We start from the raw sequence: 24,795 nt of genomic DNA, 5'->3' as shown, positions 1-24,795 counted from the left end.
TACTTGAGGGAGTCAGTTCTTTCCTTCTGCCGTGTGGGTTACGGGATGCAGCAAGCGCCCTTTCCTGTGAAGCCGTCTTGCAGGCCCCTTTCCATTTCTCCTTATACCATTAGCACATAATGAAGCCAGAGCCCCTGTTTAAGACATGGAGATGGTGCAGCCCCATTTAACCAAAGTGACTTAACCTGCTCGTGGCTGCCATGCTAACACCTGACCGTTTATTAAAATTGCATTCCTACCCCACACTAGGCACAGTTTTCACATCCTGCCTTCCTGTCCTCCCAGCGTATGCATGAGGAGGTTTTATGGAGAGTCTCAGCTGACAGCTGACAGGGGTTGGTGATATGCTCAAGGCTACTCAGGCAGGAAGTAGCAAGGATACTTAGGAGGCCTAACCCTGTAGTCAGCACTCTGTTGGGCAGGCCATCGGTCTGGGGAGACCTACTCTGGAATCGAGGTGGCATTGCTCACCCATCGTCTCTGACCCCTTACTGTCTCTTCCCAGGTTTGGGGAAGCTGTGAATGGCAACCTGGTGGTGGGCACTCTGGCCTGGCCATCTCCCTGGGTCATTGTCATCGGCTCTTTCTTCTCTACCTGTGGGGCCGGGCTACAGAGCCTCACAGGGGCCCCACGCCTACTCCAGGCCATCTCCCGGGATGGCATAGTGCCCTTCCTGCAGGTCAGTGTGAGAGAGCCGCCCGGCACAAAAGATCAGTCATCTGGGCCCCTGCCCAGGAGACACTGAACCGGGGCCATCGCCAGCCAGCCCCCTCCTGTGTAGTGCTCCACAGCTACACTAGAAAAGAAGGGACCTCACTTGGGCTTTGGCCTGTGATCAGAACGGTCTCCAAACACTGTCTGCTCTCAGGGGGAAAAAATAGATAGAGCTCTTCTATCTAGGGGCCAGATGGGAAATCAGAGAGCCTGCCACAGGGCAAGGAAACACTCTCTTTTTTCTGTGTTGTTTAAGAGGAAAAAGGTCTATAGAGCATGCAGACACATCTTGCCTTGCCCTCAGGAGCTTCTTTCCCTCTGGGGGTCATTTTAGTGTTGTGCATGGCATGGCTGTGAGGGTGGGTGAGCCTGAGAGAGCCTGCCATTTATTTGGGTCCCCTAGATGGTACAGAATACAGCCATCTCTTCATACCCCCCTCATTGGTTGTAAGAGTCCTGCCTCTACTTCCCTGGTGAAGGCTTCAGTCCCCCAAGATGGTTGCTCTGTCCCCAGGTCTTTGGTCATGGCAAAGCCAACGGAGAGCCAACCTGGGCGCTGCTGCTGACTGCCTGTATCTGCGAGATTGGCATCCTCATCGCTTCCTTGGACGAGGTCGCTCCCATCCTTTCCATGTGCGTACCAGACCTGGGGCCCCCACCTGTGGGCCCTTCAAGCCTCTCTTCCTGCCATCACCCCAACTGCTACCACTACCACACCCAGTGGTCACAGAAGCCTGTCCTTTGTTGTATAGATTCACCCTCAGCCACGTCAGAGGGTGCTGTGAGGTCTGGCCTTTCAACATGACTTGACCCTTTCTCTTCCCTTTTCCTTACTCACCTCTCCCCAGTGTCCGGTTCTTTCGTCAAGTCTTAGTGTCTCTTTCTGTGCCTCCCGTATCTGCTTCACCTGGGGTCTGTTTTACATTCTAGGTTCTTCCTGATGTGTTACATGTTTGTGAACTTGGCTTGTGCAGTGCAGACGCTGCTGAGGACGCCCAACTGGAGGCCACGCTTTCGCTATTACCACTGGTGGGTGACCTTTCCTGGCCCTTTCCCACAGAGCCTCTTGCCTCTCCTTAGCCCCACTTCAGAGCTGAGGTCTTCAGGCAGGGTGTCCCATCCTCTCCAGCCTTTATATCCAGATAGTTCAAGGAAGGGCAGAGAGAGGATTTTGTGGTTGGAAGCAGTGATGTGGCCCAGTCAGAAACAGCCTCAGTGACCATCTCTTCCTTGTCCATGATGCTTAACCTTTTACAATATAGCCAGGAGGCTAGACTCTGCCATACTCGAATTTGCAGCCTGCCTCTCCACTTGTTGGCTCTGAGAACTTGGGTTGCTGATGGAGCCTCTCCAAGCCTCCATTTCCTCAGCTGGGAAATGGGCACAGTTGCCACACTCGCTCCCGTGTTTCTGGTGAGCATGTTGGCACCTGGTGTAGGGTTTCTCCCCTCGAGGGGGCCACAGGCCTCCTTAACATGTTTCATACTTTTTCCCCCCCTGTGACGGGAAGGACCGTGCTCACCCCACACAGGGAAAACTGAGTTCACAGCAGGTGACTGGCCCACGGTCTCCTGTAAGACTATGGGCTGATAGACTTTCATGAAGGCCCCCTGACTTCGGTCTTAAGGCTAATCTTGCTGCTGCTGGCCTCTCTCTGGAAGGTCCTGTTTCTAGTGTGCCCATGGACCGCTGTCTCAGAAACCACAGGAACCCATCTATCTGGAACTCAGTGGTCAGGTCTAAGGGACAGAAACTAGATGGGGTAGTGGCTTGGGAGTTGGGCAGGGCATGGAGCAGTGTCCTGCCTGTGGCCACGTGTTTATTTAGAAAGCCTGTGTCTGCATGGCTCTCAGGGTGACAACAGGGTAGCATTCAGACCAGCTGGGTGCCCATGACGTACCCAGGCCTTGCCTTGCCACCCTACTCTTGTTGCCTGAGCCCAGGCCTTCCCATCAGGCCTGCCAGGGTTCAGGGGCTCTCTTCCCTTTCCAGGACTCTCTCCTTCCTGGGCATGAGCCTCTGCCTGGCCCTCATGTTCATCTGCTCCTGGTATTATGCGCTGGTTGCCATGCTCATCGCTGGACTCATCTATAAGTACATTGAGTACCGGGGGTGAGTGCCAGGAGGTGGCCGTGAAGGTTGAGGGCGGGCAGGGTGAGGAACACAAAAGGCTGAGAGGTGACGGGGATGTAATGCAGGCCTGAAATACAGGGATGCTGGTGATATGGGGTAGGTTTGGAGATGAGGAGGAGGCTTTGAGAGATGGGCAAGAAAGCATTGAGGTTTAGGAGTGACTTCAGAGGCACAGGGTATAGCCGGGCATGGTGGCGCACGCCTTTAACCCCAGAGGCAGAGGTAGGGCAGATCTCTGTGAGTCTGAGGCCAGCCTGGTCTACAAAGTGAGTCCAGGACAGCCAAGAATAAATAGAGAAACCCTGTCTCGAAAAAAAAGGACGGGTTACAGCTTGATTTGACTAAGTCAGGAGATGAGAGCGAGTTGGGAGAGATGGCTGTGTCTTGGGACAGCCCGTCCTGTGGGATGGTTTCTCCTGCCCCTTCTAGCTTCCTGGCCTCATGTGATCTCCTTCCTTGTCCTCAGGGCAGAGAAGGAGTGGGGTGATGGGATCCGCGGCCTGTCTCTCAGTGCTGCCCGCTACGCTCTCTTGCGCCTGGAGGAAGGACCTCCACACACCAAGAACTGGAGGTAGGTGGTGAGGGTACTTGGTGAGGGGTTCAGGGCAGGGATGGCAAGGGAGCAGGGACCATATTTATCCCTCTGACTTTGGTTGAGTGGCGCCTTCCCCTTCCCCCATCTCTCCTGACCCCTCCTTCTACAACACTGTGAGGGGGACTAAGCCCCAGACATTTGTTCTCCCAAATCTATTCACCATGGCAGTCTCCTGGCCATGTGTTTGTCTCCACTTGTGAAGACATTCCATTACTTGTGAAAAATAATTCTCAAACTCATGTTGTATGGCAAACTCTCTTCCTAGCTCTGGGGGTACTGCCAGCTCACAGATCTGTGGAGACGCACAGAGAGAGACAGATAGACATCACTTCTGTGGAGTCTGCTCTCTTGCTCTGAAAGTGGTAGGGTCTCCCAGGAGTCTCCAGACTAATGTCAATGTTTCTACTGAATGAAGGGGGCCTAGGGCTTCTAGAATCTTCCCCTTCTGCCTCCCAGGTCAGGTACATCCTAAGTGGCTACAGCATACAGCCAGCTTGGCATCTGCCTCCCTAGCTCCACCAAGGGTCAGGTTGAAAGTCTGAATTACGGACATTGCTACTAACCTGGGTCTTTCGGATGCTGGGCTTGGCGCTGTCTGTAGATTGTCAAGTGGTCAGCACACGGTCCAGCCTAGAATAGGTACTTGGTGAATACTCTGGAAGTGATGGAGAGTTAGAGGGATGTGATGACGCCGTATGCATAAAGAAGGGATGGGTAAATGGCTGGAAGGATGGATGGATACACACGTACGCAGACGGGAAGTCTATCTGGGCGAATAGATGGATGTGTGAATGGATGGCAGGGTGGGTGGGCGTGTGGGCGATTGGGTGAATAATGCGTGGTAGGTAAATTCATCTGGGTATTGCTGGGTGACTGAAGGATGAAATGGAGGAGTGGGTGGATGAAGGGAGAGATGAATGGGGTGGACAGATGGAGAGGTGTGGGGGGACGGCCGGAGGGCTCGCCGCTCAAGGGAACGGTTGTTATCGCCCCAGCGGGTTATAGTTGATGGGGGCCCGGTTGCGGGGGTCGTAGAAGACAAATGGGTAAACTGACGTTGGTCACGTGGTGGGAGGGTGGGTGGCAGGGGGAGGTGGTAGGTGGGTCACGTGCACCTGCACCCTCTTCAGGCCTCAGCTGCTGGTGCTGGTGCGTGTGGACCAGGATCAGAACGTGGTGCACCCGCAGCTGCTCTCCTTGACCTCCCAGCTCAAAGCAGGGAAGGGCCTGACCATTGTGGGCTCTGTCCTTGAGGGGACCTTTCTGGAGAACCATCCTCAGGCTCAGCGGGCAGAGGAGGTGAGGAGAGGCCGGGCAGGGTGGGCAAGTCAGGGTCTGAAGGGAGCTGGTCTTGCCTTCGGTGCACCTTTTGGGATCACGGGGCATTCAAGGGTCTGTCTCGTCTGTAGAAGACAAGCCCAAGGGTCAGTGAGTGAGCGAGTGCCTTAGACTCCAACCTGGAGGAGCCGGGGAGATGGTCCAGTGGATGGAATGTTGGCTGATCTCGGGGTCCCTAGCACTCATGTAAAAGCCAGGCACTGGGGATGCAAGGCTGTGGTTCTAGCACTGAAAGTCAGGGGGCACTGGTCAGCAAGGGTAGCCCATCAGGGAGCCCCATGTTTAATGAGCCATTTTTTTTAAAAAAGTAAGGTGGAGAGTAGTTAAGAGAGACCAGCTAATATTGACCTCAGGCCTTCACATTCACACACACGTGTGCACACGTGTGCATGCACAATTCAGCCTTCAGAACTGAAAGCTGATAGAGCCAGAAGGGCCCATTTTATAGGTAAGGAAACTGAGGCTTAGAGGCCAGGTTACCTAGACGCAGAAGCTACTCTTCCTGGGGGGAAATCCTTTAAGGTGTTTCCAAATTTAGGGATCTTTGAGGTGTGGTAGTGCATCCCTTTAGTCCCAGTACTCCAGAGGCAGAGGCGGGTGGGTCTGTGTGAGCTCGAGATCAGCCTGGTCAACATAGTGAATTCCAGGGCAGCCAGGGCTATGTAGAGCGATCCTGTCTCAAAAAATAAATAAATAAATAAATAAATAATAAAAAAAAGAAAAAGAAAAACAAATTAAAAAATCTTCTAGGAGGAAACCAAGGCCCAGAGAGGAACAGCAGCTGGCAGGAAGTGTAGCTATGATTTGCACATGCCCCCTGGCTCTGGGTCACCTGCTTTTGTCACATCCACAAAGGAACATACAGAGCCACTGTGAATGGGGCAGCTGTGTAGTCGTGAACTGCAGGAGAGTTATCTAGAACACAGTGGGTAGAAGAGGATGTGGGCTCTACCTAAGACTCAAGCCTGTCTTCCCTCAGGGCTATAGCTGCGAGTAGACAGAGAAAAGGGGGGCCCAAGGGAGGTAAGGTGAGATGGGGAGGGGCACCCCTAATGGCTTGTGACAGTTACTGTTTCTGCCTTAGTGAGCTGTTCAGACCAATCAATCAAGGCTCAGGGCTGGAGGCCCCAACTGGTCAGGACAACTCAACATGGACTGGCCAAGAGCATGCTGGGTACCAGGCTCTGGGCTAGGCTTAGGGCAGAGCAGGAGACCAAGTGCTAGCCAGAGGCCACAGCCGCACACAGAAGGCTCCAACCCCATTAGGCGCTGGTGACCGCTACACTGGCTTACTGACAACAGAGCAACATTACACATTAGGGCTATGATACAGGGCAGTGTCCCGAGCCCTTTCATGAATCGAGCTGTGTAATTCTCCTGATTCCTAAGTGGATCTGCCCGGCCATGGGACGATAAGAGTAGAGGTTAGCTGACTTGCCCGAGGCCACAGCCAGGAAGTGTCAGAGATGGAAATTAGCCTCTATTTGTTTGACATCAGGGCAGTGGTTGAGGGCAGAGCCTTTGCAGTGAGCTTTGGCTCTTGAGTCGTCACTCACATTACCAGTCTGTCCTTAAAGTGGGTCTTGATTTCTCTGAGCCTCGATTTCCTCACTGATAAAATGGGAGCAAGGAGAACCCTTCCCTCAGTGCAGATTACACGTGCACTGAAAATGCTTTAAATTACATCATGTGGCCATGCAGAACAGCCTGGCTTAATGGTGGGCTGGAAGGAAGGTGGTGTCTAGGCGTTTGAGTCAAAGGAGGCAGCTTTTAATGGATGATGGGGTCAGGAGCATGCGAGGTGGTGGTGGTGGAGAGTGTGCTGTGCAAAGGATAAGTGAGAGCAGTTGTGGGATGCGGGGAGGTGGGCAGCTCATCTGTGATGAGCAGGAACAGGGACCACAGATGATGGGGTACCAGTTTGGGTCCTAGAGTTGGAGAGGATCAGAGCTGAGGTTCAGGAAGATGGGATAGATGCAGAGAGGGACAGAGAGAGGGAGGGATGGATAAGAAGCAGAGGTGGGGGAGGCTGTGATTCCCCAGTCCCAGCCCAGGGTGTCTGAGGCTGGTTCTTATCTACACAATACCCTCCCCACAGTCTATCAGGCGCCTGATGGAGGCTGAGAAGGTGAAGGGCTTCTGCCAGGTCGTCATCTCCTCCAACCTGCGTGACGGCGTGTCCCACCTGATCCAGTCTGGGGGCCTCGGGGGGCTGCAACACAACACCGTGCTGGTGGGCTGGCCTCGCAACTGGCGGCAGAAAGAGGACCACCAGACATGGAGGAACTTCATCGGTACTGATGCGGTGGGCACAGGGATGAAGGGCTGGCCCTGGGATGCTTTGCTTCTGAGGGTTTTCTGAGCTCAGCATGAGTGTGGCTCAGCACACACAGGTGACACCACATGTCAGCTTCTGGGTCAGGCCCTGGGGAGGAAAATAGGGTAGCACAAGGGCTGCAGCTTTACAAGTCACTGAGGTGAGGGTCTGTGTCTCAGTTCTGGTCTGTCCTAGATGTATCCAACTAACACTTATAGAATGCATTTTGTGTGCCAGGCAAGTTAGGGCTTTCTCTAAATGCTCTCAAAGTCCCTGAGTGCTAGGCACTGTCATGTGTGTGTTCCTGTGAGACTGAGACATAAAGACAGAGGAACTCTTACAGTTAAATAGCCAGTAGCTGGGCCACACAGCTGAGAAGTCATTTTTGAAACAGCCAGAGGCTCCCCCTGTTAAGTCCAAATAGTTCTGTCTCCTTTCAGGATTCAGTGAGGCCGGTGGGTTCTTCGTCATCTAAAGAGGCATAGGCTGGGGAGGGGGCTCAGTTGGTAAAGTCCTTAGTGTGAAAGAATCCAGAGGTCCCCAGGCAGGGACAGGAGACTCTCTGGGATTCAGCTACCAGCCAGGCTAGCCTACTCTGTGAGCTCCAATCCAGGGAGGGCAGTTAGAGTCCTGTCTCAAACAAAGAAACAGCTGCAAAGACCAACAAAAGCCCCCAACAAGGTGGACACCTCTTGAGGACCAGGGAAGAATGCCTGAGATTGATATCTTCCATTTGTATACATCTACACGTGTGCCCCCATGAAACACACACACACACACACACACACACACACACACACACACACACACACACACACACACGTATATATTAAAAAAAAAAGAGAAAGAGAGGACAGGGGACTTTATTCCCATTTAACAGGTTGGGAAACTGAGACCAGGACCTTACAGCTACATAGCCAGTAGATGATGTAGTCCAGGTAGTGCTGGTGTTCTGATAACCAAAGTCCAAGGCCAAAGTCAGATGGATTATGGTGGGTGCGGTGCTGGGTGCTGGGTGCTGGGTGCCAGGAGACCTTGTGGCTTTCCCTGGGTACCAGGAGGATTGGTCACTGTTGCCCTCTGGTCCTTTTTTTTGGCCTTTCCAAGAACTGGTCCGGGAAACCACAGCCGGCCACCTGGCCCTGCTGGTCACCAAGAATGTTTCCATGTTTCCCGGGAACCCTGAGCGCTTCTCCGAGGGCAGCATCGATGTGTGGTGGATCGTGCATGACGGAGGCATGCTCATGCTGCTGCCCTTCCTGCTGCGCCACCACAAGGTCCGTGTGCGTGCATGCCTGCATGCGTGCGTGCGTGTCTGTGGTGTGGGGAGGGCTTGTATGCATATAGGTACATCGGTGGGTGAGCTCAGGGCTCAGTCTCCACACTTTGCCCTGGGGGTGGGGGAACTGACATGTCACTCTGATGGGCATACTGCCACAAAGGAGAGGGTGTGCCTAGCACAGGCAAGGGGCACCTCAGATATGAGCAGGGGAATCTACAGACAGAGCCTTGGTGGGAAGAGGCCTTGGGAAAGATGGGCACATTGGCCATGGGTCTTCTCACGGCCTCTGGCTGGACCTGTCTGGGTCACCTTTGATGCCCGCAGGTCTGGAGGAAGTGCAAGATGCGCATCTTCACCGTGGCCCAGATGGACGACAACAGCATCCAGATGAAGAAGGACTTGACCACGTTTCTGTACCACTTACGCATTACTGCGGAGGTGGAGGTGGTGGAGATGGTGAGGCCCCCGAAGTCTCAGCTGGGGCTCCTCCTATTGGCCCTAGCACCAATCAGGGCCACTCCAATACCCGTCAGCGGACGACACCGGTTGCCTTTCCCTGTGGCATTTCATCCAGCGAGCCTTCTCGCACAAGAGTATCCACCATGTTAAAGAGTGCCCCCCCCCGAAAAAAAGAAAGAGTGCCCCCCTCCGTGATACACTGCTCTATGCACTTAACAAGCAGGAACTCACGTGGCCCCTCCAGTGAGATGCACACACTAGATGATTTCATTCCCAATTACAACACTGAGGCACAGAAAGCTTCGGTGATTGACAGGGTACATACGCTGTCCCACTCCTTTCTCTCCACCTCCTCGGGTGTGTCCTGCGGTGTTCACTAACCCACCCATGCACCCATTCACGTTTTCACCCCATTCACCTAGGTACGTGCTCACTCATCTCCTGTTCTCCTCACCAACTTCTTTCCCCGCTCCCCCCACCCCCCACACACAATTCACTCAGGTAACTAGTTAATCAACCTGCCCATCAGGTCGCCATTTGCACCCTAGGTTCTGTGTTAGATGCACAGGCAACAAGCTGCCTGCTTTCCCTTGCCTCCTACAACCTTGGTGCTAGGACATGTTATGAGGAAGCTGCAGGCATGGGAGTGGGGGGAGGGAGGGCCCCCTGCCTCCCCCCACCTCGGCCTTCCGGTTCCAAGCTTCCGCTTTCTTCCCGGCCCATAGCATGAGAGCGACATCTCAGCGTATACCTATGAGAAGACACTGGTGATGGAGCAACGCTCTCAGATCCTCAAGCAAATGCACCTGACCAAGAACGAGCGGGAACGAGAGGTAAGGGTGCCCTGGCGTGACTCTCAGAGCCACAGACTGCTTTGGATGCTGGGTCTGCACAGGTGTGGGCGGTTCTGGACTGACATCCCTGGCCATCAGCACTGTTGTATTTACCTTAGTCACCCTTTAGCCCCCAGACCTCCTGACACTGGGCTCTCCTGCAGCGGGGGGGGGGGGGGGGGGAGGAGGAATGGCATGTGCATCGTCCCAGCCCCCCTCACAGGGATGTTGGCATTGAGACAGACTTTCTCCTCTGTAGGAGACTTCTAGGCCTGAGGGAAAATAGTGGATGCTAAATATGGATGGATGACGGTTCTCAGGGGGGTGTGGGCTGCCGGTGTGGGAGGCAAGGGTTCATGAACAGACTCTCAGAGTGGGTAACAGATGGGTATTTAAAGACATGGATGTTGGATAGGAGTCAGGGGCAAGCCTCCTAGGGTATGAGTGAAAGGCTCTCAGGAGTACTGGTGCTGGACACCCTGTGGGGTAAGATCTTTTTGGTTTTCAATCATAGGCCCCCTGGAGTATGGATAAAAGATCCACCCCAGGGAGTGGCATCCCTGGGGGAAGTGAGAGATGATACCCAGGGCTGTGGACAGAAGGGGCCCTGGAAATGGTTGCTAGGCTGCTTGGGGAGTGAGTGGCAGATCCCATAGGCAGGGATGAAGGACCGTGAGCTATGAGTCTCTCGAGTGGGGAGAGTGGCTTACGTTCAGGGATGGGCCCTTGAAGGATAGGCGACAGCGGAAGTGATAAGAAATGGATGTGCTGGGACCAGCCAGAGTGACACAGGCCCACAGCGCTAGGCTCAAGCCTGGCCGTGCCAGGTGTTGGACTGTTGGATGCTGACGGCAGGAAGGTCTGAGCTCTGGAGACCAGAGGCCAGGTCAGCATTGCAATAGGTGTTTGGTCTTGAGGCACTGTACTATTTTCACAAAGTGTGCCTCTCCGGGAATGTGTGTAACCTGGATAAGTGTCAGCTGTAGTAATAGCTCATGGCGGGGCGTGGGTGGTGACCCCCAGCAGAGCTGGTACCAACCTATGTCACGCCCTAGATCCAGAGCATCACAGATGAGTCTCGGGGCTCCATTCGGAGGAAGAATCCAGCCAACACTCGGCTCCACCTCAATGTTCCCGAAGAGACAGCCGGTGACAGTGAGGAGAAGCCGGAGGAGGAGGTGAGTGGCCTGGGTTTGGCATTGGCAAGTGGCAGCAGAACCTTTGGCCACCAAGAGAGTCACCCACTGAGCAATCATCCCTACCTCAGGTGCAGCTGATCCATGACCAGAGTGCTCCCAGCTGCCCCAGCAGCTCGCCATCTCCAGGGGAAGAGCCTGAGGGGGAGGGGGAGACAGACCCAGAGAAGGTGCATCTTACCTGGACCAAGGACAAGTCAGCGGCAGAGAAGAATAAAGGCCCCAGTCCCGTCTCCTCTGAAGGCATCAAGGACTTCTTCAGCATGAAGCCGTACGGGCCTCGGGCTGCATCTTGGGGTGGGGTGGGCCTAAAGGTTGTGTTTAATATGGCAGAATAAACGAGGAGGGTCCTGGCCTGGCCGACCTTGCCTTTGGTTTCCCTGTTAAGGGTGAGGACCAATTCCCAAGTACAGGCGTTGGAAAGGTGAAGGTGGTGGGGGCTCCCCTCACCCAGGGCAGATGGCGGCTGGCTCAGGTGGGGGCCACCTCTTTTCCTGACCCCTCTCTTTTTCTTTCTCTCTTTGCTTCTCTTTGTGTTTCCTGAAGGGAATGGGAAAACTTGTAAGTGCGCCACCATTTTTCCATCTTCTCTCCTAGGTTTCTAGGGTCCCCACTCCACAGAACCCTCAAGGGGTGTCCTTGGCCACTGTCCAGCTTGGAAAGATATGGGGGTTGGGGGAGGTCCCAAGCTGGCTAACACCAGGCCCCAGCAGCCTGACTCAGGCAGGGAGGGCGACCAGACCTAACTCTTCCCATCATGGGCTAACGACCCCACCTTTCTTCCGCAGGAACCAGTCCAACGTGAGGCGCATGCACACAGCCGTGCGGCTGAACGAGGTCATCGTGAATAAATCCCGGGATGCCAAGCTGGTTTTGCTCAACATGCCTGGGCCTCCCCGTAACCGCAATGGTGATGAAAACTGTATCCTGGATTTAAGTTAGGGGAAAGAGGGAGGTAGACGGCAGAGTACGTGGGTCTTCTAGCCTGGGATGAAAACTTCAGAGCAGGATCAGCACCGAGGACAGGGGCGCAGGTTCAAGGAAGGCACAGCTCCTTGACCAACTAACTCTCAGACATGGAGTTCCTGGAGGTCCTCACTGAGCAACTGGACCGAGTGATGCTAGTCCGCGGTGGCGGCCGAGAGGTCATCACCATCTACTCCTGAGGGCCAGGACCTGACACTCCGGCCCGAGCGAGCCCGGCCCGCGGCCCCGGAGCCCTCGCCGCGCCACCCCGCCGCCGTCACCGTTTACATAAACCCTGTTGCCCGTGCCCTGGTCCTTTCCCTCCGCCCCACCCCCCACCCCCGCTGCCTGCAGCCCCGAGGCCGTGCCCCTCGGGGCTGACCCAGAGGGCGGCCCGTGGGCCCCTCTTCTGAGCCCGGCCTCGCCCTGCCGGAGCAGACGCTGCAATAAAGGTGGCGAGGAGGCGTGGAGAGGAGCGGAACCGTGGTCCCGGGCCGGGCAGCTCCGGACCCGTCCCTCCCCACGCCCCGCCGCGCTCTGCCCCCCGGGACCCTGGTCGCCGAGCCAGGGAGCCGGTCGGCCGCGCTATACATAGTGTACAGGAGACATCGCGTGTATTTTTAATGTCCCCATATTTCTGTAACTAGAAGCGCAACGGACTCCTCGGCCGCGCTCTCCCCGCTGTGGGCGCCCAGGAAGGCGGAAGCCCCGGGAGCCAGGCTTCCCTGCGCACCAGAGCTGAGAGCCAAGTGCTTTAAGGCCGGCGCTCTGTTCTCCCTTCCCGCCCTGGGCTTCCCTCTCTTCCCTCCAGTCCCTGGCGAACACAGGTGAGACGGCGGCCGGCTTCGGTGGACGTGAACTTCCCGGAGGCCAGGAGAGCGAGGGGTCACCCCTCCAGGGGGAGAAACCGAGGCCCTTGCCCACCGAGGAAGCCCCGCCCGGTGCCTTCGTGGAGGAGCAGGCGCCTCTCCTCTGTTGGCTTGCCGTCTGCTCCCCCTGTCCCGTGGCTCCTCGCCAAAGACTGAATTCGTGGAGCTGGAGGGCATATCCTCCCCAGTTTTCTCCCTGGGACAGGCGAGGAGTCACTGTCAGTCTAAGGACCTACTCATTAGGAGGCCTCCCGCAGCCTCTGATGTTCCCTCCCTTGGTCCCCATCTGCAGGTCCTGCCAGGGGACCCATCTGCCTACTGAGTGCTCTGGGGCTGGGCTTTTCTGCCTAGCAGCAGGTCCTTAGCTACGTCTCCCAGACACCAGGTCCTTGAATAGGGCTGGAGTCACGTGGGCTCAGATGTTCTCAGCGCTTCTCCACCCTTTTCTGACTAGGACCCAAGCAAGGCCTTTGGCTTCCCGAACTCATCCCTGGCGCTTCCGCTCCACCAGCCCCACCTGTGGGGAGGTTCCCTCAGCCCCTTAGACCGGCGTTTGGCCGTTCCCTTCCCCTAGGGCACGTTACTAAGGGGACAGGCACTGCATGCTCCTTCAAGCGCCCTCTGGGACTGGGTACAGTGCCTCCAGCCCCAGGGCCCTGGCCTGCGCACCTAGTTAGACATCCTGCCCACTTCGGGGCCAGGCCACTTGCTGACCTTAGCACCTCCTTTCCTTTGAGCCCAAGGCAGCGAGCTGCAGCTGGTGCCATCTAGACAGGGTCAAACGTGGCTAGTGGCGGGGCTGGAGGTCCACAGATCTGTTGCTTGACCCAAAGCGCCTCTGAGATTTGATGAGGACTGGATATTCTTCTAGGCATAAAGTTGGAAGTGTAGGATCCAGGACTTGCCTTGCCTTTCAGGGCAAGAGAGGGGCCGGGCACAAGGGGAGGAGGCTGTTATCAACACCAATTAGGGAACCAAAGTAGCACTACCTGGGCCCAGACTCTGGCTGGCAAGAGCAAAGTTTCCGTTGATGAAAACAAACACCCCACGACAAAACCCCAAGTTTTTCTGTGCTCCATGTGCAATATTTGTTATGAACCTTGTGTCGTTCAAGTCACCTTTATAATCACTGTAGCTAGATGTTCCATGTCCATCCAGGTGACTTTTACTCTGAGTGCAATATTTCAATAGCCCGGTAGTAAGAACGAGTGTTGCTTTTGTTTCAGCCGACCTATGTGCAGGGCAATGCAATGCAGTCCAAACCCTTGTAAATAGGAGAGGTTGCAAGCCAAATCAAGAGTATTTATTGTTATTACTATTATTATTATTAGGCCTGCCTTTAATTTTAGTGTTTCGGTATTTCGCATCCTGCCTCGGTATTGATCTTGTGTTCTTTGTGCCAATATGCAAAGGAGAGGGCCAGTTCTTTCCTTTACTGTTGAATGCTCCCATTTAATGCTTTAAGGCTTTTACTGTGTTAATTTTTTAGATACCCGTCTGCACACAATGCAATAAAAATAATTTTATTACACCCTTGATAGCCTAAGGGGTATGGTTTAGACACTTTGGAAAGAAGTAAAATCCACTGTTAGCAGATGAAGTTTTGGTCTTTGAGACAAGGTCTCATGGAGTCCAGGCTGGCCTGGAACTTGCCTATGTAGCCAAGGATGACCTTGAACTTCCAATCCTCTTGCCAACACTTTTGAAGTGCTGGGGATTTTAAAAGTGGGCCAGGTGTGGTGGTGCACACCTTTAATCCCAGCATTCAGGAAGCAGAAGCAGGTAGATTGATGTGAGTTCGAGGCCAGCCTGGTCTACAAAGCAAGTCCAGGACAGCCAAGGCTACACAGAGAAACCCTGTCTCAAAAAACCAACAACAACAAAGAGTAGGCCATCATATCCAGTTAGAACAGGACTCTTGGATGGGAGTCACTGTCCTCTGCTCACAGAAGGGAGCACACCAGCTTTGGGGCCAGTGCCTAAGCTGGGAAGCGCTTCTTAAGTGTCAAGTCACATGGCATCCTCTAGGGAGACAGCAAGTCTTTAGGGAGGCTGGAGATATTTATCCAAGAATATGCAAGGCTCCTCAGGGCTTTCAGGTTCTGACTATAGATTACACCATATTCCTGCACAGTGGGCAACAACAGAGATGAAGGCAAGAGAGGACAGCACTTGCCTCCACCCATCACCCATAAAGGCTCCTCAAAATGGTGTCCTTCCCTGTTACAGTCCTGGACACAGCTGCTGATATGCTGTCTACCAGACGCAGGGGCAGAGTATGGCACAATTTGCTGCTAGGCAATGCAGCTAACACTTCTCACTAGGCAGCACAACACAGAAAGAAGTTCCAGCATTCTGGGTGCAGAGATTCTGATCTTGGGCAAAGTGCTCTGCAAAAAGGTGCTGCGGACACACCCAAGAAAGATGAGCACAGGTCTGACTTTTTCATTTTAATTAAAAAGTAATTATTTCATTTTATCAACAACACAAGAGTTCCAAAAAAGGGGAGGGCACCATATAACACAAACAGATCAGAACATAAACTGCTGCCATTTGGGGACCTTGGGTTTTGAAACTGGTTTGCTCAACCTCTGGCGGGAACGCAACAGGAGTTACCACTGTTGCTTGCCCTGCCAGGTTCGCTTCTCCCTCAGGCTTGATCCACAGGGTTTTAATGAAGTTTTTCCCAAGAGAAAAAGCACTTTCTTTTGGCTCCTTTCAGGGCAGCTGCCAGAGCCCTCCTCTAAGTGTCACCCTGCTGTCTGTATAACATATCCGACTACCACAGTCTAACATCAAATGGTCCCTATCCCCTGCTCATCAGAAAAAAACAAAAACAAAAACAAAAATAAAAAACAAGAGTCCGGATGAAAACAAAAGCCTGGGGCTCAAAATAAATCACTGACAACACAGGTGTCCAGTGCCAGAGTCTGGAGCTGACCCTGGTGCTGACTGCATGAAGTGCCGCTGGGCAGAAAGGTGCTGACTAATGCTGTGAAGAGCCGTGGGTCCTAGAGTCAGAGTTCATGTCAAAGTGCTAAGCAAGCACTTTCTGGAGACTCCAAGAAACTGGAAAACAAACCAACTCCCAAGGGACCACTGTGACTGCAGGCACAAGGGCCTTCTCTTCTGTGGCTGTCACATCACACTCCAACAGCCGATACGAGTCCTTGAATGGAGTTCCATCCTCTGATGGGAAAGTGAATGGCACTGTCTGCCAAAAGCCACCCTGCGTGTGAGCAGGAGCTCAGCTCTGGCTCATGTGTAGAGGTGGAAACAGAGGCTGTGACCATTGACTCCACAAATGGTCCTCCAAACTGAGGCAAGCTGGGGCTTGGCTTCTTCCTTTTTTCCTCCAAATCCATTAGGCAGGGGCCAGAGCACCTCTGTCAGACAGAAGCTGAGCCTAGATCCCAGGAATATTTATTTTCTTTCTACCCAAATGATCTAGCCCCGAATGCAGTCTAAGTTCTGATTCTGTTAAGTGGTAAGCAACAGCTGCAGGAAGGGGCGGTGCGAGAACCTTAGGATATTAGATGTTGACCCGGAGAGTGCGAAGAACACTTCCAAACATCTCTACTTAGGATGAAGTGGGAGGGACCGGGGAAAGAGGGGACTAGGGACAGTGGACCGGTGGAGCCTCAGTAATGCCTCTGGTAAGATCCCATGGGGGCCTGGGGCTGTCCCACCTGTGCTGCAGTTTGGCTCACCAGGTGGGAAAGGGCAGGGCCACTCTGAATGAGGGTGTCCAGGGCCTTCTGCACACTTGGATTGTCAAAGTTAATACCTGTGGAAGACACAGGCCTCTGGCTAGCCATGTTGCTGGCAGGTGCCAGGCGACTGGAAGGCTGACCAAAGAGCCCTTGGGGAGGAGCCCCAGGCCTGGGGCCCATGTTCTGAGCAGACCCTGCCTGTCCCACGATGTTTGGAGGCTGATTTCCTGAGGCCTGTGGTCTTTGCTGAGGCTGGCTGTTTGCTGCTGTGGAAAAATTCTGGTTCTGGGAGCTTCCGGCAGCAACTGAAGGGGATGTAGAGCTGCTGTTGGCCACAACTGCACCACTATTGAAGAGGCTGAGGATTTTGGCCTGAAGCTCTTGCTGGGAGGTGGGGGGTGCAGCTTGAGTGGGTGTAGCAGAGGGGAGCACTTGGCCGCTCTGAAGCGGTTGGGAACTTGGTTTTGTCTTCAGTGAGGCACTCGAGGCCGACCCGAGTGGCTGTCGGGGAATCGGGCCTGGAAGACAGAAGAGGGAGGCATCTGGTTGAGAGTGCCCCCTAAGGGCAGGACGCCTAGCAGCCAAAGAACAGCAATCGCACATCACAACAATCACACAGTACAGACAATAAAATCAAATTCCAAAGAGGCCATTTCAGGGTATGGACTGTTTCACAGAAAGCAGACTAGTGCCCAAGAAAATTGCTTTTAAAAAAGGAATAAATAGGCAAACAAGGGGGGGGGGGGTTATGTCCATCATGGCTCCAAAGGAGCCAGCAATACTAGTAAGCTCTCAGCAGCAGCCCAACTCTAGAGAGCAGAGCTCAGCAGTGACTCTAGACCGCCATCAACAGCACCATCAGCGTGCATGGCTTGTGGAGAAGCCAAAGGCTGGCACGTTTCCCTTGCCCACCCCAGAGAACGCTGGGCATGCCACCCTCCCACCAGAGCACAGGATGAGAGAAATGCAGAGTGAGAACTTCACCTCGGCCCTGCCACGTAGCTCACCAGGCAGAGAGTCGGCGCTGCTCCTCAGGAACCGCTCCTTCCGTTCTCGCAGGTAGTTGATGATCTTGTCTGTCTCCTCAGCAGTGAGGTATCTGTTGTCTGCCAGGAGGTTGATGAGGCTCTGGATAGCTAGAGGGTGCCTGCCACGACCCCCGTCCTCAGGGCCCCCGCGATCCCTTTCCTGGAGGATTGCTTCATTAGCCATCTTGGCTGCCTGGCGGGCTATCTCTTCACGTTCCTTTTCTCGACACTCATTCTTGTAGCGCTCATAATTTCTGGCCACCAGCACCATGGCATCTGCCTGGGGCATGTTGCGATGCTCTGTAGGAGGGGACGACACAAGTTATTTTCTGCCATGACAGATCTAAGAGCTACTGTTGTACTTTGTCAAGCCTTTTCCTAGTCTCAAAGCAGAGAAGCACCGCAGTGGGAAGAAGCCTTGAGCCTTGAGTGAGGTGGGCTAAGGGACAGTGTGGGACATACTTTCCTACAGAGCTACTACTTCAGTGGATCACAGACCTGTGGTAAAAACCAAAGGAACACAAGAGCCTCCCACAGAGTCAAACAGGCCATGTAGGGAACAGCCAGGCAGCAGCAGGAGGCTGAAAAGTCTTCTGTGAAGCCTGGCTCCCCGCTGTGCTCCTCAGGACAGAGCCTCTACAGCTTTTTAATTCATCAGTTCAAAAGTCATGGACTAAGATCAAATTATAACCCTAAATAACCAGCTCTTCGCAATGGGGCAACAGTCTTGCAGGGTGGTGGGGAAACTTCTTATCCACACACAAACTAAGGGCAGCTCCTCAGAGGCAAATGAGAGTCTAAAAAACCCCGTGACTATGGGAGTGACATCCAGGTCAGAAGAGACCATGGGCAGGTGGAAAAGAATGTTAAGCTTTAAGAGCCACAAGCAGGGCACCAATGGCTGACTCTCCATGCTTGGGCTCAAAGCACATATGTTACTCTGAAGGATGACTTGAAGGACCCTATCTCCTCCTGTCCCCTCCACCTGCACTCACAACTCCTCTACTTGCTTCTCCAGCACACTGACGAACTGTCTGAGTCTCTGTCCCTGGGAGCTACCTTCCAGGCAGCAGATGCCTAAGCCAGACCTCACTGGGAGCCAGGAGTGCGCATGTCTTTCCAAGAGTCCCTTAGTGATATCACACTGGTGGCTTGAGATGGGACACAATGGAAATCAGTAAATACTACAAATCAGCCCGCTACTGCACCAGAACTGACTGCTGATAGCTTGCCAGCAGATCCAGAACAGTATCAAAGAACACCAAGGAAAAGATGAAAGTCTCCTCCACAGCACAAAAAGCTGCCACATCGGAGCTGAAACATGTCAGTTGGTTCCCAAAAACACACTTCTTACGGGTAGGGTGCAGGATCAGTGTGTTGGTGACTATCTCTGGGAATCTGTACTACTTGGGCCTCTGTACCTTGTGGAGTTCCAAACATGATGTTGACTGTGCAGGAACGGTGAATCTGGTGCTGCTGGGTGATGACAATGGCAAAGGGAGATCCTCCTCGGCTAACGTCGACCAGTGCTTGTGAGAGGGATACTTCTGTGTTGAGAAAGATCAGGTCTACAACCATGCCTAGGTCTCGCACCTTCCTCCCCACAGACTCAGCATAATGTCTGTAAGAACAAACAGGATCCAGTGAGCTCTCCCTAGCCACGTCCCAATCTGCACACTTCTGGACCTCAGCCAATTGTGTCTCTTCAGACTTTAGCTCACCAGATGTTATCTTTAGGCTTCTAGAATGATTTTAACTTGGGCTACAGGAAGTTGCCAGTTGGACAGTATTTAGCGTGCCTCCTCTCCATCTCATTTACCTGTTAACGCTGACTCTGACTGGATTGTTTTTACTCAGAAGCCTGTGAGTAGACTTCACTACTGCCAACCAGCCTGTTCAGACCTCAAGAAGTTCAGCATGCTGTTCCCTGGTACTCTGGAAACAAGCCCAGTGGAGAATGCTTCCCACTGAGTTTAGCTTAACAAGTGGTTTCCTGAGGACTAGTCCATGAAGAATTAACCACAGGGAACTGTAAAAAGGCATACTAGAAGATGAAATGCGAGCCATTTGACATGGGTCTTTAAACATCACGGTATAGTTCAAACACTTCCACGAGGAAAGATTTAGTTTCCTAAGCTTCATACTTAACACTGTGGACCACAAAGTTACTAGTTACAGTATGAAGTGACACTAGAAAGAGCTTCACTTCATGGCCCGGAGCTATCAGTCTCATCTTCATCTTCGTTCTCATGCCATTTAAGGTTGGTTTATACTGCCCAGCTCTCACCCACGGCACAGACGTTAACCAGGAGGAGGAAGGGGCACTGAGTGCATGCATTAGTGCTTCTTTGCCAAAGCCTGTGTGCTTCTCCATGTGTGAGGTGCCATCATTCCACAACAGTGCTGGCACTGTCAACACCGGGGAGTCTGAGCACCTGTAGCTGTAGGGCCTGCTAGAGCGCATCCAGGGAGCGTCCCAACTGAGGTCAAGGACAGGAGCACAGCGGGATGGAAGGAGCAGATGGAAGTACCCAGATCCTCCAGACTTGCCATTGCTGTTAGCCTCTGCCTTCTGCTGTAAGGTCTCAGTAATGGAGTGGTCAGGGTGGGTCTCCAAGGGATCTTCTGCTGTCTTCCGACTCCCACAGCTAAGGTGCTCTCAGGGGTTAAGCTTTCATGATTCTGTCTGTGCTGTCTACCCTTAATTGCACGTGACAACAACAGCATGAGGATGTCACCAAGACATCTAACACAACCACCTTTTTGGTCTTTTCCTAAGATACATTTCATAATTTTGTTAAGTTTTCTTTTCCTATTTGTCTTCTACAAGTTCCAAGCCGCCTTTGGTAACTGACACATCCTCCCCTCAGACTCCCTCAGCTATTGGACATAGTGCTCATCAATGCTTCTGAGCCACTCTTGGAGATGGCCCACAGAGGGCCCCTGTGAGAACACAGATGGGGTTCTGGTTTTCTTTACTCTGGTCTTCACAAGAAACTACCTTCTCCCCAGAAGCTGCCATTGGTATCATAAAATATGTGAACGTGTCTGACTTGGGGGTGGGGGTGAAGTCTTCATCTACTCTGAGCTTACAGGCTTTGAAAACGGTTCATAAAACTTTTGGCAGTTTTTTTTAATCCTCTACCAGTTTATAAGATTTAAAAAGACTTATTTTCATTTTGTGTATGTGTCTTGTCTGCATATGTCTGTGTACCATGTACCTGGTGCCCTAGGAGGCCAGAAAAGGGTACTGGGTCCTCTAGGACTACAGTCAATACCATGGGGTGCTGGGAATTGAACCCAGCTCCTGGAAGAGCAGCCAGTGAGTGTTCTTAACCACTGAGCCATCTCTCCAGCTCTTCTTTTTTGTTTTTTGTTGTTTGAGACCAGGTTTCTCTGTGTAGCCTTGGCTGTCCTGGAACTCGTTCTGTACACCAGGCTGGCCTTGAACTTAGATATCTGCCTGCCTCTGCCTCACAAGTGCTCGGATTAAAGGTGTGCGCCACCACTGTCCGGGACTGTCAAGCTCTTCCTGACCAGTGCACTTCCTTATCATCCTCTCTATTCTCAGCGCCATCCTTCTTTTCTTCTGCCTCTTTGAAGGAAGCAGCAGTGTGTGTTACGGTTCTGCACCGCACTCTCTTCCTTCTTCCTCTTCCTTGTCCTTGGGCCTCATCAGCACGGATGATCATACTCCTTCTCCATGAAGAGTAATTGGATAAGCCAAAAAAATCTGATAGTATTTCTTCACAAGCTTTTTCTTTGTCCTATGATCCGCAGGTTCCCTGTCAGTCCCACATGCCAACAGTCTAGGCTTAGCAGCTATATTGCTCCTGATGAAGGGTCAGATCTTGTTCACTGGGAGTAAGATTAATGTGCAGCTCCTTCCTAGCATTTAGTTTACTAGGATCTGTTAAGTTTTCATATCTGATTTTGTCCAGAGCACCTGATGAATTTGTTTGAATAGAAAATATTAACGATCAATGATACTAATTGGGCAGCTTCTACTTGGAAGGTGAAAATCTCAACCTCTTTCTCTTCTAACAGTAGCGTTTCCTTAGGTATACTGGGTATATATACTACATGGGGCATGGGGGGAAGCTGATATTAATTCAAGGCAGGGTCTCATCATGCAGCCCAGGCTAGCCCTAAACTTGAAGTAATTCTACCTCTGCTGAGACCACAGGCTTCACACGACCAGTTGATGCCTTTTTTTTTTGGGGGGGGGGGGTCTTTAGTCTAATACCAACTGCTTTCTAAGACCTGCGCGATTCGTCAACCCTTGGGGAGAGTCCATAGGAAAACATGGGGAAAGCCCATGCTTGATGCTAGAGATGGGAGTCTGGATTCTAGCTGCAGTATTTATTGGTAAGGCCGTGAAGCTATCAGCAAGTCCTTTACTATCTCTCACTAAACTCAGCTTCTTTTCTCTTAGAGCCAGGAACATAGGAACATGACTCAGTTCCTGTCATTTTATTGATCTTGCCACCTCCAATTAAATTAAACTCCTCATCTTTTCCCCTCACAAGACTTATTATTTATATATTTTTGTTGCATTCCTAATTAGTCTTTGAGATCTATAGGTAGACAGGATTAAGGAGTTTGCTTATTACTACTGTAGTCCCAGTACCTAGCCCCTACCTCCCTCTCTCTTACACACACACACACACACACACACACACACACACACACACACACACACACCTACACCTACCCCCTGCTGAATGAAACACATATAACTGTAGTGAAGATTACAAATTATTTATGTAAAGCACCCAGGGAGCAGTAGGGGGTAGGTGCTCAGAAAATTATGGCTGTTTATTTTGCATCTAGAAAGAGCAAGGCAGCCCAAATCCTGTGAAGTCTTGCCTGCTGGCTGATGTCTTAATAGATCTCCCTAGCCTCTGCAGCTTTGAAATGAGCCTCTGTGACTGCAAACAGCTACAAAACATACAGATTTACTAACTACATGGGAAACAGGACACAGCCATGGCTAAACATGTGAGCTGGACAGAGTGGAGGAGAGGGCATCATGGCTTTGCCTTGACTAATGTGATCACCTCACCCTTCTGTAGGGCCAGGCTTCATTCACATGGGCTTCCTCAAGTCCTATGGAATTCAAGGCTGCTCCTTGTGGAAGCAGGAGAGATCTATTGTTCTTCTTAACTAGAATATACTTCCATTCTTACTCTCGATTCACATGGTTCTCAAGGCTAATCTCTTCTCTAAAGCCATAGTAAATAACAGTATTGTAGGCCCTGTCCAAAGTGACAAAATCAGGGATGGGAGTAAACAGTAACCAGCTTAGTCTCAAGAAAAATCTAAGAAGTCTGCTAGGATTCTTGGAGGAACAGCTGGAGAGATGCCTTAGTGGTGGACAGTGTTAGCTTAGAAAGCATGAGAACTCAAGTTTGGATTCTAGCACCACAGAAAAGCTGGGTGTGATCAAGCACACCAGAAACTCTGGAGAGACAGAGGCAGAAGGCGAACTGCTGGTGTTTGCCAGCTAATAACCTAGCAGAGTAATAGTAGTCCTAGGTTCTAAAAGGGGCCCTCTCTTTTTTCTTTGATTTTTTTTTTTTTTTTTTTTTTTTGAGATAGGGTTCTCTGTGTAGCTCTGGCTGTCTTGGAACTCACTATGTAGACCAAGCTGACCTTGGACTCAGAGAGATCTGCCTGCTTCTGTCTCCTGACTCATGATATAGACCAGGCTGGCCTTGGACTCAGAGAGATCTGCCTGCCTCTGCCTCTTGAATGCTGGGATTAAAGGTTTGTGCCACCATCACCTGGCTAAGAAAGCCTTTTCTCAAAGGAACAAGGAAGGGAATGATAACCGAAGGAGAGCCTATGATGTCCTCTGGCTTCTGTAGTACCCATACACACGTGCATGCACAAGCGCGCGCACACACACACACACACACACACACACACACAGAGAGAGAGAGAGAGAGAGAGAGAGAGAGAGAGAGTCAGTCAGTCAGAGAGACAGAGACAGAGACAGAGACAGGGAGAAAGATGGATATCAGGAAAGAGAAGCCTTGTCTTCAGCATGTTTGCTAAGGTAAGATACACGTCAGCCAGGCGTGGTGGCGCATCTTTAATCAAAAGTACTCAACAGGTGAAACGCTGTTGAGTTCAAGGCCAACCTAGTCTACAAACTGAGTCCAGGACAGTCAAGGCTACACAGAGAAACACTGTCTCAAAAAACAAAACAACAAAAAAAGGTACATGTCTAGAGTCACTGCCACTCTGGTTCTTCAAGTAGAAAGTGTGGTCAAAAAAGGGGCAGAAATAAAGAAAGCAGTGCTGAGACCCTGACAGAAGGGTGCCTTGCTCACAGTTGGACTTTAGAGGAGGCCATGTTTGAACTTTCCGTTTGAGCAAACTAAAATGATACCTTTAGGCTTAAGGCAGTTTATGTTGGGTTTTCTATCACTGAGAGAAGGAACTCTAGCTCAAGCTCAAGTAATAACAATAAGTCAACAAGGTCAGTGAGTGGAGCTGCTAAGCACTGACCTTTTTCCATACCAAGGAGAAACAAGCACAGGATTCTTACTTAGTCTGTTTGTTGACCACAATAACAGAGCAATCCACCGGCCTCTCAGCATCAAAGTGCCGCTGGATCTCCTCAAAATACTGACGATAAAGCTCCTCTCTACGTCGCTCCTCACGTTTCAAACGCTCTGCAAGACACCAGCAGGGAAAAACTAAGTAAGAGCTGTCCTTCTGTAATGTAATAAGATATTATGAATTAATCTTTATGTCTATTTTTCAAAATTAACCATTTTTATTATTTTTTACTATCTTAACTCCATCAAGATGAAACCATGGATAATAGGCCATGGCCACTGTAATGTTTTATATAACCCTACTACTAAATGGACCTTAAGAAAGGCAGTTAGCAAGCTGGAGAGATGGCTCAGATTAAGAGCACTGGATGTTCTTCCAAAGGTCCTGAGTTCAATTCCCAGCAACTACATGGTGGCTCACAACCATCTATAATGAGATCTGGTGCCCTCTTCTAACTTGCGGGTGTACATGTAGGCAGAACACTGTATACATAATAAATAAATAAATCCTGAAGAAAAAAGAAGAAGAAGAAAGGCAGACAGCTATTTATATTATTTATTGCTATTTTTAAAAAGGCTATTTAGCTTATAAAGGTGGATCAGCAAGGATGCTAACTCACACCTGTATAATCCCAGCACTTGGAAGGCTGAGACAGGAGGACTGCTGAGTTCAAGGTCTGCCTGACTTACACAGTGAGTTGCAGACCAGCATGGGCTTCTCTTGTTTTAAAGAGAGGGAGGGAGAGGAAAAGAAAAGAAAAAAAGTTGGACAAGATGGCACA

At 51.8% G+C, this 24,795-nt stretch overlaps 2 protein-coding genes across 4 annotated transcripts in view; one reads left to right on the top strand and one right to left on the bottom strand.

Annotated features, from left to right (window-relative positions):
- SLC12A5 (solute carrier family 12 member 5) overlaps positions 1-14,239 on the top strand; it is a 40,259-nt gene extending 26,020 nt beyond the window's left edge. For both annotated transcript variants that reach the window (XM_084775068.1, XM_084775069.1), the window contains exons 12-26: positions 506-680; positions 1,230-1,348; positions 1,646-1,744; positions 2,708-2,827; positions 3,315-3,419; positions 4,574-4,742; positions 6,880-7,075; positions 8,206-8,375; positions 8,705-8,836; positions 9,565-9,672; positions 10,728-10,850; positions 10,940-11,139; positions 11,415-11,429; positions 11,657-11,790; positions 11,943-14,239. In XM_084775068.1, coding sequence (XP_084631194.1) covers positions 506-680; positions 1,230-1,348; positions 1,646-1,744; positions 2,708-2,827; positions 3,315-3,419; positions 4,574-4,742; positions 6,880-7,075; positions 8,206-8,375; positions 8,705-8,836; positions 9,565-9,672; positions 10,728-10,850; positions 10,940-11,139; positions 11,415-11,429; positions 11,657-11,790; positions 11,943-12,034 — 1,957 coding nt within the window. In that variant the 3' untranslated portion in view covers positions 12,035-14,239. The remainder of the gene's footprint in view (positions 1-505; positions 681-1,229; positions 1,349-1,645; positions 1,745-2,707; positions 2,828-3,314; positions 3,420-4,573; positions 4,743-6,879; positions 7,076-8,205; positions 8,376-8,704; positions 8,837-9,564; positions 9,673-10,727; positions 10,851-10,939; positions 11,140-11,414; positions 11,430-11,656; positions 11,791-11,942) is intronic.
- Positions 14,240-15,140: 901 nt separating this feature from the next.
- The window catches only part of NCOA5 (nuclear receptor coactivator 5), a 33,397-nt gene continuing 23,742 nt past the window's right edge, over positions 15,141-24,795 (bottom strand). The window contains exons 5-8 of one of the 2 annotated variants that reach the window (XM_084775079.1): positions 24,001-24,127; positions 18,866-19,065; positions 17,424-17,744; positions 15,141-16,934 (exon numbers count right to left, since the gene is read on the bottom strand). In XM_084775079.1, coding sequence (XP_084631205.1) covers positions 16,345-16,934; positions 17,424-17,744; positions 18,866-19,065; positions 24,001-24,127 — 1,238 coding nt within the window. In that variant the 3' untranslated portion in view covers positions 15,141-16,344. Of the gene's footprint in view, positions 16,935-17,400; positions 17,745-18,865; positions 19,066-24,000; positions 24,128-24,795 lie in introns of both variants that reach the window. The other variant, XM_084775080.1, reaches the window with a different exon arrangement.

This window comes from Acomys minous (genome assembly GCF_964271855.1).
Source record: "Acomys minous genome assembly, chromosome: 3".
Classification (NCBI taxonomy): Eukaryota; Metazoa; Chordata; class Mammalia; order Rodentia; family Muridae; genus Acomys; species Acomys minous.
The sequence above is the reverse complement of the archived record's forward strand: the minus strand, read 5'-3'. Positions and strand labels throughout refer to the sequence as shown.